At 40.5% G+C, this 13350-nt stretch overlaps 1 protein-coding gene across 3 annotated transcripts in view; it reads right to left on the minus strand.

Annotated features, from left to right (window-relative positions):
* The window catches only part of LOC117513757 (voltage-dependent L-type calcium channel subunit beta-4-like), a 240032-nt gene that overhangs the window by 57125 nt on the left and 169557 nt on the right, over positions 1-13350 (minus strand). For 2 of the 3 annotated variants that reach the window (XM_034173992.1, XM_034174008.1), the window contains 2 exons: positions 10847-10923; positions 10342-10361 (listed from right to left, as the gene is read on the minus strand). In XM_034173992.1, the coding sequence (XP_034029883.1) occupies positions 10342-10361; positions 10847-10923 (97 nt within the window). The remainder of the gene's footprint in view (positions 1-10341; positions 10362-10846; positions 10924-13350) is intronic. The other variant, XM_034174000.1, reaches the window with a different exon arrangement.

Here is a 13350-nt window from a genome sequence, read left to right on the forward strand (position 1 = left end):
CAATAAACCACCTGCTGAGACATCTGATCATCAATGAAATCACCTGCTGAGACATCTCATCATCAATAAAACCACCTGCTGAGACATCTGATCATCAATGAAACTACCTGCTGAGACACTTGAACATCAATGAAATCACCTGCTGAGACACTTGAACATCAATGAAACGACCTGCTGAGACATCTGATCATCAATAAAACCACCTGCTGAGACATCTGATCATCAATAACACCACCTGCTGAGACACTTGAACATCAATGAAATCACCTGCTGAGACATCTGATCATCAATAAAACCACCTGCTGAGACACTTGAACATCAATGAAATCACCTTCTGAGACATCTGATCATCAATAAAACCACCTGCTGAGACATCTGATCATCAATAAAACCACCTGCTGAGACACTTGAACATCAATGAAATCACCTGCTGAGACACTTGAACATCAATGAAATCACCTGCTGAGACATCTGATCATCAATAAAATCACCTGCTGAGACATCTGATCATCAATAAAACCACCTGCTGAGACATCTGATCATCAATGAAACCACCTGCTGAGACACTTGAACATCAATGAAATCACCTGCTGAGACATCTGATCATCAATAAAACCACCTGCTGAGACATCTGATCATCAATAAAATCACCTGCTGAGACACCTGATCATCAATGACATCATCTGCTGAGACACTTGAATATCAATAAAATCACTTGCTGAGACATCTGATCATCAATAAAATCACCTGCTGAGACATCTGATCATCAATAAAATCACCTGCTGAGACACCTGATCATCAATGACATCATCTGCTGAGACACTTGAACATCAATAAAATCACCTGCTGAGACATCTGATCATCAACGAAATCACCTGCTGAGACATCTGAACATCAATGAAATCATCTGCTGAGACATCTGATCATCAATGAAATCACCTGCTGAGACACTTGAACATCAATGAAATCACCTGCTGAGACATCTGATCATCAATAAAACCACCTGCTGAGACATCTGATCATCAATAAAATCACCTGCTGAGACACCTGATCATCAATGACATCATCTGCTGAGACACTTGAACATCAATGAAATCACCTGCTGAGACATCTGATCATCAATAAAATCACCTGCTGAGACACTTGAACATCAATGAAATCACCTGCTGAGACATCTGATCATCAATAAAACCACCTGCTGAGACATCTGATCATCAATAAAATCACCTGCTGCGACAATTGAACATCAATGAAATCACCTGCTGAGACATCTGATCATCAATGAAACCACCTGCTGAGACACCTGAACATCAATGAAATCACCTGCTGAGATATCTCATCACCAATGAAATCACCTGCTGAGACACCTGAACATCAAAGAAACCACCTGGTGAGACATCTGATCATCAATGAAATCACCTGCTGAGATTCCTGAACAGGAATGAAATCACCTGCTGAGATATCTGATCATCAATGAAATCACCTGCTGACACACCTGAACATCAAAGAAACCACCTGGTGAGACATCTGATCATCAATGAAATCACCTGCTGAGACACCTGAACATCAATGAAATCACCTGCTGAGATACCTGAACAGGAATGAAATCACCTGCTGAGATATCTGATCACCAATGAAATCACCTGCTGAGACATCTGAACATCAATCAAATCACCTGCTGAGATATCTGAACATCAATGAAAATCACCTGCTGAAACACCTGATCATCAATGAAATCACCTGCTGAGACACCTGATCATCAATGAAATCACCTGCTGAGACATCTGATCATCAATGAAATCACCTGTTGGGACATCTGATCATCAATAAAATCACCTGCTGAGACACCTGAACATCAATGAATTCATCTGCTGAGACACCTGAACATCAATGAAATCACATGCTGAGACATCTGATCATCAATGAAATCACCTGCTGAGATACCTGAACATGAATGAAATCACCTGCTGAGACACTTGAACATCAATGAAATCACCTGCTGAGAAATCAGAACATCAATGAAATCACCTGTTGAGACATCTGATCATCAATAAAATCACCTGCTGAGACATCTGAACATCAATGAAATCACCTGCTGAGACATCTGAACATCAATGAAATCACCTGCTGAGACATCTGATCATCAATGAAATCACCTGTTGGGACATCTGATCATCAATAAAATCACCTGCTGAGACACCTGAACATCAATGAAATCATCTGCTGAGACACCTGAACATCAATGAAATCACCTGCTGAGACATCTGATCATCAATGAAATCACCTGCTGAGATACCTGAACATGAATGAAATCACCTGCTGAGACACTTGAACATCAATGAAATCACCTGCTGAGACATCTGATCATCAATAAAATCACCTGCTGAGACATCTGATCATCAATGAAACCACCTGCTGAGACACTTGAACATCAATGAAATCACCTGCTGAGACATCTGATCATCAATAAAACCACCTGCTGAGACACTTGAACATCAATGAAATCACCTGCTGAGACATCTGATCATCAATAAAACCACCTGCTGAGACATCTGATCATCAATAAACCCACCTGCTGAGACACTTGAACATCAATGAAATCACCTGCTGAGACACTTGAACATCAATGAAATCACCTGCTGAGACATCTGATCATCAATAAAATCACCTGCTGAGACATCTGATCATCAATAAAACCACCTGCTGAGACATCTGATCATCAATGAAACCACCTGCTGAGACACTTGAACATCAATGAAATCACCTGCTGAGACATCTGATCATCAATAAAACCACCTGCTGAGACATCTGATCATCAATAAAATCACCTGCTGAGACACCTGATCATCAATGACATCATCTGCTGAGACACTTGAATATCAATAAAATCACTTGCTGAGACATCTGATCATCAATAAAATCACCTGCTGAGACATCTGATCATCAATAAAATCACCTGCTGAGACACCTGATCATCAATGACATCATCTGCTGAGACACTTGAACATCAATAAAATCACCTGCTGAGACATCTGATCATCAACGAAATCACCTGCTGAGACATCTGAACATCAATGAAATCACCTGCTGAGACATCTGATCATCAATAAAACCACCTGCTGAGATACTTGAACATCAATGAAATCACCTGCTGAGACATCTGATCATCAATAAAACCACCTGCTGAGACATCTGATCATCAATAAAATCACCTGCTGAGACACCTGATCATCAATGACATCATCTGCTGAGACACTTGAACATCAATGAAATCACCTGCTGAGACATCTGATCATCAATAAAATCACCTGCTGAGACACTTGAACATCAATTAAATCACCTGCTGAGACATCTGATCATCAATAAAACCACCTGCTGAGACATCTGATCATCAATAAAATCACCTGCTGAGACAATTGAACATCAATGAAATCACCTGCTGAGACATCTGATCATCAATGAAACCACCTGCTGAGACACCTGAACATCAATGAAATCACCTGCTGAGATATCTCATCACCAATGAAATCACCTGCTGAGACACCTGAACATCAAAGAAACCACCTGGTGAGACATCTGATCATCAATGAAATCACCTGCTGAGATTCCTGAACAGGAATGAAATCACCTGCTGAGATATCTGATCATCAATGAAATCACCTGCTGAGACACCTGAACATCAATGAAACCACCTGTTGAGACATCTGATCATCAATGAAATCACCTGCTGAGACACCTGAACATCAATGAAATCACCTGCTGAGATACCTGAACAGGAATGAAATCACCTGCTGAGATATCTGATCACCAATGAAATCACCTGCTGAGACATCTGAACATCAATCAAATCACCTGCTGAGATATCTGAACATCAATGAAAATCACCTGCTGAAACACCTGATCATCAATGAAATCACCTGCTGAGACACCTGATCATCAATGAAATCACCTGCTGAGACATCTGATCATCAATGAAATCACCTGTTGGGACATCTGATCATCAATAAAATCACCTGCTGAGACACCTGAACATCAATGAATTCATCTGCTGAGACACCTGAACATCAATGAAATCACATGCTGAGACATCTGATCATCAATGAAATCACCTGCTGAGATACCTGAACATGAATGAAATCACCTGCTGAGACACTTGAACATCAATGAAATCACCTGCTGAGAAATCTGAACATCAATGAAATCACCTGTTGAGACATCTGATCATCAATAAAATCACCTGCTGAGACATCTGAACATCAATGAAATCACCTGCTGAGACATCTGAACATCAATGAAATCACCTGCTGAGACATCTGATCATCAATGAAATCACCTGTTGGGACATCTGATCATCAATAAAATCACCTGCTGAGACACCTGAACATCAATGAAATCATCTGCTGAGACACCTGAACATCAATGAAATCACATGCTGAGACATCTGATCATCAATGAAATCACCTGCTGAGATACCTGAACATGAATGAAATCACCTGCTGAGACACTTGAACATCAATGAAATCACCTGCTGAGACATCTGATCATCAATAAAATCACCTGCTGAGACATCTGATCATCAATAAAACCACCTGCTGAGACATCTGATCATCAATGAAACCACCTGCTCAGACACTTGAACATCAATGAAATCACCTGCTGAGACATCTGATCATCAATAAAACCACCTGCTGAGACATCTGATCATCAATAAAATCACCTGCTGAGACACCTGATCATCAATGACATCATCTGCTGAGACACTTGAATATCAATAAAATCACTTGCTGAGACATCTGATCATCAACGAAATCACCTGCTGAGACACCTGATCATCAATGACATCATCTGCTGAGACACTTGAACATCAATAAAATCACCTGCTGAGACATCTGATCATCAACGAAATCACCTGCTGAGACATCTGAACATCAATGAAATCACCTGCTGAGACATCTGATCATCAATAAAACCACCTGCTGAGACACTTGAACATCAATGAAATCACCTGCTGAGACATCTGATCATCAATAAAACCACCTGCTGAGACATCTGATCATCAATAAAATCACCTGCTGAGACACCTGATCATCAATGACATCATCTGCTGAGACACTTGAACATCAATGAAATCACCTGCTGAGACATCTGATCATCAATAAAACCACCTGCTGAGACATCTGATCATCAATAAAATCACCTGCTGAGACACTTGAACATCAATGAAATCACCTGCTGAGACATCTGATCATCAATAAAACCACCTGCTGAGACATCTGATCATCAATAAAATCACCTGCTGCGACAATTGAACATCAATGAAATCACCTGCTGAGACATCTGATCATCAATGAAACCACCTGCTGAGACACCTGAACATCAATGAAATCACCTGCTGAGATATCTCATCACCAATGAAATCACCTGCTGAGACACCTGAACATCAAAGAAACCACCTGGTGAGACATCTGATCATCAATGAAATCACCTGCTGAGATTCCTGAACAGGAATGAAATCACCTGCTGAGATATCTGATCATCAATGAAATCACCTGCTGAGACACCTGAACATCAAAGAAACAACCTGGTGAGACATCTGATCATCAATGAAATCACCTGCTGAGACACCTGAACATCAATGAAATCACCTGCTGAGATACCTGATCATCAATGAAATCACCTGCTGAGACACCTGATCATCAATGAAATCACCTGCTGAGACATCTGATCATCAATGAAATCACCTGTTGGGACATCTGATCATCAATAAAATCACCTGCTGAGACACCTGAACATCAATGAAATCATCTGCTGAGACACCTGAACATCAATGAAATCACATGCTGAGACATCTGATCATCAATGAAATCACCTGCTGAGATACCTGAACATGAATGAAATCACCTGCTGAGACACTTGAACATCAATGAAATCACCTGCTGAGAAATCAGAACATCAATGAAATCACCTGTTGAGACATCTGATCATCAATAAAATCACCTGCTGAGACATCTGAACATCAATGAAATCACCTGCTGAGACATCTGAACATCAATGAAATCACCTGCTGAGACATCTGATCATCAATGAAATCACCTGTTGGGACATCTGATCATCAATAAAATCACCTGCTGAGACACCTGAACATCAATGAAATCATCTGCTGAGACACCTGAACATCAATGAAATCACATGCTGAGACATCTGATCATCAATGAAATCACCTGCTGAGATACCTGAACATGAATGAAATCACCTGCTGAGACACTTGAACATCAATGAAATCACCTGCTGAGAAATCAGAACATCAATGAAATCACCTGTTGAGACATCTGATCATCAATAAAATCACCTGCTGAGACATCTGAACATCAATGAAATCACCTGTTGAGACATCTGATCATCAATAAAATCACCTGCTGAGACATCTGAACATCAATGAAATCACCTGCTGAGACACCTGAACATCAATGAAATCACATGCTGAGACATCTGATCATCAATGAAATCACCTGCTGAGATACCTGAACATGAATGAAATCACCTGCTGAGACACTTGAACATCAATGAAATCACCTGCTGAGAAATCAGAACATCAATGAAATCACCTGTTGAGACATCTGATCATCAATGAAATCACCTGCTGAGATACCTGAACATGAATGAAATCACCTGCTGAGACACTTGAACATCAATGAAATCACCTGCTGAGAAATCAGAACATCAATGAAATCACCTGTTGAGACATCTGATCATCAATAAAATCACCTGCTGAGACATCTGAACATGAATGAAATCACCTGCTGAGACACTTGAACATCAATGAAATCACCTGCTGAGAAATCAGAACATCAATGAAATCACCTGTTGAGACATCTGATCATCAATGAAATCACCTGCTGAGATACCTGAACATGAATGAAATCACCTGCTGAGACACTTGAACATCAATGAAATCACCTGCTGAGAAATCAGAACATCAATGAAATCACCTGTTGAGACATCTGATCATCAATAAAATCACCTGCTGAGACATCTGAACATCAATGAAATCACCTGTTGAGACATCTGATCATCAATAAAATCACCTGCTGAGACACCTGAACATCAATGAAATCATCTGCTGAGACACCTGAACATCAATGAAATCACATGCTGAGACATCTGATCATCAATGAAATCACCTGCTGAGATACCTGAACATGAATGAAATCACCTGCTGAGACACTTGAACATCAATGAAATCACCTGCTGAGAAATCAGAACATCAATGAAATCACCTGTTGAGACATCTGATCATCAATAAAATCACCTGCTGAGACATCTGAACATCAATGAAATCACCTGTTGAGACATCTGATCATCAATAAAATCACCTGCTGAGACATCTGAACATCAATGAAATCACCTGCTGAGACATCTGAACATCAATGAAATCACCTGCTGAGACATCTGATCATCAATAAAACCACCTGCTGAGACACTTGAACATCAATGAAATCACCTGCTGAGACATCTGATCATCAATAAACCCACATGCTGAGACATGTGATCATCAATAAAATTACCTGCTGAGACACTTGAACATCAATGAAATCACCTGCTGAGACATCTGATCATCAATAAAACCACCTGCTGAGACATCTGATCATCAATGAAATCACCTGCTGAGACATCTCATCATCAATAAAACCACCTGCTGAGACATCTGATCATCAATGAAACCACCTGCTGAGACACTTGAACATCAATGAAATCACCTGCTGAGACACTTGAACATCAATGAAACCACCTGCTGAGACATCTGATCATCAATAAAACCACCTGCTGAGACATCTGATCATCAATAAAATCACCTGCTGAGACATCTGATCATCAATAAAACCACCTGCTGAGACACTTGAACATCAATGAAATCACCTGCTGAGACATCTGATCATCAATAAAACCACCTGCTGAGACACTTGAACATCAATGAAATCACCTGCTGAGACATCTGATCATCAATAAAACCACCTGCTTAGACATCTGATCATCAATAAAATCACCTGCTGAGACATCTGTTCATCAAAGACATCACCTGCTGAGACACTTGAACATCAATGAAATCACCTGCTGAGACATCTGATCATCAAAGACATCACCTGCTGAGACACTTGAACATCAATGAAATCACCTGCTGAGACATCTGATCATCAATAAAACCACCTGCTGAGACATCTGAACATCAATGAAATCACCTGTTGAGACATCTGATCATCAATAAAATCACCTGTTTAGACATCTGATCATCAACGAAATCACCTGCTGAGACATCTGAACATCAATGAAATCACCTGCTGAGACATCTGAACATCAATGAAATCACCTGTTGAGACATCTGATCATCAATAAAACCACCTGCTGAGACACTTGAACATCAATGAAATCACCTGCTGAGACATCTGATCATCAATAAACCCACCTGCTGAGACATGTGATCATCAATAAAATTACCTGCTGAGACACTTGAACATCAATGAAATCACCTGCTGAGACGTCTGATCATCAATAAAACCACCTGCTGAGACATTTGATCATCAATGAAATCACCTGCTGAGACATCTCATCATCAATAAAACCACCTGCTGAGACATCTGATCATCAATGAAACCACCTGCTGAGACACTTGAACATCAATGAAATCACCTGCTGAGACATCTGATCATCAATAAAAACCACCTGCTGAGACATCTGATCATCAATAAAACCACCTGCTGAGACATCTGATCATCAATAAAATCACCTGCTGAGACATCTGATCATCAATAAAACCACCTGCTGAGACACTTGAACATAAATGAAATCACCTGCTGAGACATCTGATCATCAATAAAACCACCTGCTGAGACATCTGATCATCAATAAAATCACCTGCTGAGACATCTGATCATCAAAGACATCACCTGCTGAGACACTTGAACATCAATGAAATCACCTGCTGAGACACTTGAACATCAATGAAATCACCTGCTGAGACATCTGATCATCAATAAAACCACCCGATGAGACACTTGAACATCAATGAAATTACCTGCTGAGACACTTGAACATCAATGAAATCACCTGCTGAGACATCTGATCATCAATAAAACCACCTGATGAGACACTTGAACATCAATGAAACCACCTGATGAGACACTTGAACATCAATGAAATTACCTGCTGAGACACTTGAACATCAATGAAATCACCTGCTGAGACATCTGATCATCAATAAAACCACCTGATGAGACACTTGAACATCAATGAAATTACCTGCTGAGACATCTGATCATCAATGAAATCACCTGCAGAGGTGATTGGTAGAAAGGGAAATGTGCAGTGTCTTGGCTCTTTTTGTCACATGATTGCCCACCCCTGCTCTGGGCTGTTAACACATTTGGCAAAGCAAGGTCATCATGAAACACTTGTCAACTAGTAAAAGGAGGATTTGAGCTGAAGTGGGCAGTTTATTGGGTAGATTGACTTTCCTGCTCTCCCCTCCCCCAACTGAAAGGTCAAATGACTGAATCCTTGTTGCTCTTCATTGAGTACTGTCGTGTAAGAGTGTGCCACCCCTATGGGCATGACACTTTAGCACATATGAAATTGTATGCTGTTCAATCAATCCACAAAAATAGGGTCATTTGTCTTTTTTAGGGCACAGATACATCCACAAGCCTGAAAAACAAATCCAACAGCATTGTTTCAGTATTTACTGTTAAAAACTGCCCTGAGTTGGTCTGATCAGGGTCTGGGAGCTGTTGCTGTTACCACAGATCACCACATCCACCACACAACAGAACTTCACCATGTCCTGGATAGCAACTATCCAGGCAGACAACTGGTCCATCCTCACCTCTGAAAAGCAGCCACCTATCTGTAGCAAGCAGATGAATCTTGGAGGTCCACGTTGGCTTATCCAGTTGCTGGGCTCCTCAACACTGAGACCAAAATGTCTACTCACTTGTGGTGATTTTTATTTATTCATGCTGGTTTGGAATTAGCAACAACTACAATCTGATAATCAACAGAAGAACCATAAAATGCACTAAAGTCGCAAAATATGACTACTGAAACTAAATGAAAACTACCTTGATCAGATGTACTTCAGTGTTTAGGTCATTTTGACACGTGATACACCAGTACTTTAGCATCACAGGAATGTTGATGACTGGGCCTTATACTTCAGCAGGACTGAAGTATTGTGTGCCCTAGGATGTGGCATGAAGTGAAACTTTGACTGGTTTCTGTAATTGTGCGGTGGCAGCCACAGAAGTCTGGTGGATGATAAATGAGTGGGTTTTACTGTTCACAACTTACCACTTTCTGTTTCTGCTTTCCTGCAGGAAGGAAGAGAAAACAAGTACAGTGTTATTAGTGGCTTACGACAGGAAAGCCATCACCACAGTATAACACAAACATGCTTTATCTGAGCAACATTTGTTCAAATGAAACCTATCAAGGATATGTATCAGGCAGGTAGAATATGAAACTTAGAAATATCTCTATTGTCCTAAAGTTATATTCACAAAGTCACATGAGTGCAGTGGAGGGGGGTTCATTGTCGTGTCGTTGGGTTCACACTGTGGTAAGCCCCACTCTCAGAGCGCCTGCAGTCCTCAACTGGAGGAAGAGGAGGATCATGGGAAGATGTACCAACAACTCTAAAGAGCCACAATTATTGTACTTAGTGATTTATCATCTTATGCTCTACGCAGAGACACGGGAAGACTTTAGAGTTGCTGTGTTGGTTTGGTTCAGAAAACTTGGCTCTAAGTTGGCAGGTGGCTTTGGACAGCCCTCTCCCCTTGACTGATGTTCTCACCTGCTGAGGATATGAGGGGTCGGATAGAGGCAGAAACCTCATCCTCTACACTGGAAGAAGAGTTCCCTCCAGACTTACTGGAAAAGAGAACAGGGGATAAAGAAAGACAGAAACACACGGCAGCATTAATGTGGAAAAACTAAAATAAATAAATAACTTAAAATAGGCTTAAACAGTATATTCATGAGCTCTTATGATGAAAGATACAATAGGTACTAAAAGACCAAAGTAAAAAAACAAAAACAAACAAAAAAAAAACTGGAGGCCATCCACAGATGGAATCTTATCACCTGCAAATCAATTCACTATTGTGGCAACAAAGTCCTTCACATGTTGTAGTCAAGGGCCAAATCATCAAAGCCAAGGCCCAGGTCAAGGCTTTGACCCCCTCATGGCCAAGGCTGCAATCAAGGCCCAGGGTTTAACTCCTCATGTCCAAGGCCAGGACCGAAGCCAACTGTACCCTCAAGACCAAACTCAAGGCCCGTACTGAGGCTTTTACCTCTCAAGGCCAAAACCAATGTTTGAAACTTCAAGGCCAAGACCAAACCATATATAAAGGGAAAAAATAGAAAGTAAATGGATCATGAAAAGATGGTGATTCAGGAAGACAAAGAATATGACATTTTATTTCCAAAACATGGTGTATCGTAAAAGTAGCTTCAAGAACTGCAGCTGCTTTCAGTATTGTGTATTATTCAGAAACTGCTGATCTTCTGGGATTTTCAGGCACAACCATCCCTAGGGCTTAATGAGAATGGTCCAAAAAACCCCAAAAACAAAATATCCACTGAGCAGCATTTGTGTGGACAAAAATGCCTTATTGATGTCAGAGGTCAGAGGAGAATGGGCAGACTGACTGAATGGCAACTGTGGGACGCAATTATGTCAATATGGACAAACATCTCTGAGGACTGTTTTCAACACCTTGTTTAATCTATGCCATGAAAGTTTTAAGCAATTCTGAAAGCAAAATGGTGTCCAACCCCGGTACTAGCAAGGTATACCTAATAAAGTGGCCAGTGAGTGTACAGGGTACTGCGGATAGAGCCAGTAGGTGAAGAGGGAGGCCAAAGAGACGATTTATTGACGTGGTGAGGTAGGACATGCAGGTGGTTGGTGTGAGAGAAAGATGCAGAGGACAGGGTAAGATGGCAATGGATGGTGATCCCTGATGTGAGCAGCCCAAATAAGGGAGATAAATCTTTATGTCTGCAGTGTTTAAAATAATAATCTATGTATGTATTAACTTTCAAGACAAAACTATACTGTCAATTTCTTTCTTAAAACATCTTTCTTGTTCATTAATCATTTCTCTTCAGAGATATATAATTTAGTTCAATTTATTTAGATAGCTTCATATGACAACAAAGTCACCCCAAGGCACTTCACATGGGTAAGGTCTAACCTTATCAACCAATTACTGTTTTAATAATTGTTGCCACATGTAATCAGACTTCAAACCTCCAAGATCTATGCACACCACCAAAAGCGTATTTCTGCAAAGTCACTGGATACTATCTGCACCTTTTCTACATCACATTTTTTAGGGCCCCATTACATGGGATGGCATCATTTGTGAGTCTGTTGTGCATTCTATAACTTTGCAGAGGGGGACACAAAAAACATCTTTCTACTTCTGTTTAACTGCTTCAGCATCCTTGTGTGACACTGTTGTCTTTGGTGGAGCTGGGGACAGATGACATCAGATTTCCATGGAGATCTGACGCTTTTTTGACATATACACGGGATTTGAGTGGTTTGCTGCAGTCAAAAAGCATGACAGCATGTTTCCTCGCTGCTCATACACACTCCGAGAGAGAGAGAGAGAGAGAGAGAGAGAGAGAGAGAGCGAGAGCTGGCAGACAATGAGCTAAATATTAAATGACTAATTGTCTACACTTTTTAGTTTGGATGTATCTTGTGTGCGTGCACAGGTATGTGCATGTGTGTTTCTCTGTCATTCGATCAGGTCACATCAGCTGAATCAGCTAAATGATTTATGATCTAATTATGGATCATCACTTAGATATGATTGGGTTATGTGAAACCTGACTTAAACCTACAGCTGCCCTCCACTTAAATGAGGCCTGCCCACTGGCGTACACATTTAGTCACATCCCTTGTGATGCGAAGCAAAGTGGGGGTGTTGCTCTTATCTATAAATCTAGGTTTAGTTTATTAGTTGTTGCTATGTATTGCCAAGGTCACAAGAATAAAAATCAGCCGTATTACTTTGTCACTGTATATAGGCCCCCTGGCCCATACTCTGAATTCATAGATGATTTTGGTGAGTTTATCTCTAACTTGTCAACTACTACAGACAACATTCTGATTATTGGTGACATCAACATTCATATAAATAAGCCTTCTGTTCCCCTCTGCAAATCATTTATGGAAATTATGGATGCATTAGGATTCCAGCAATACATTCAGGATTCAAAGCACATTCATGGAAATACCCTGGATTTGGTCCTCGCACGTGGTATTGCTGTCACAAATAT

The sequence above is a fragment of the Thalassophryne amazonica genome, chromosome 1, assembly GCF_902500255.1.
Source record: "Thalassophryne amazonica chromosome 1, fThaAma1.1, whole genome shotgun sequence".
NCBI classification, from domain to species: Eukaryota; Metazoa; Chordata; class Actinopteri; order Batrachoidiformes; family Batrachoididae; genus Thalassophryne; species Thalassophryne amazonica.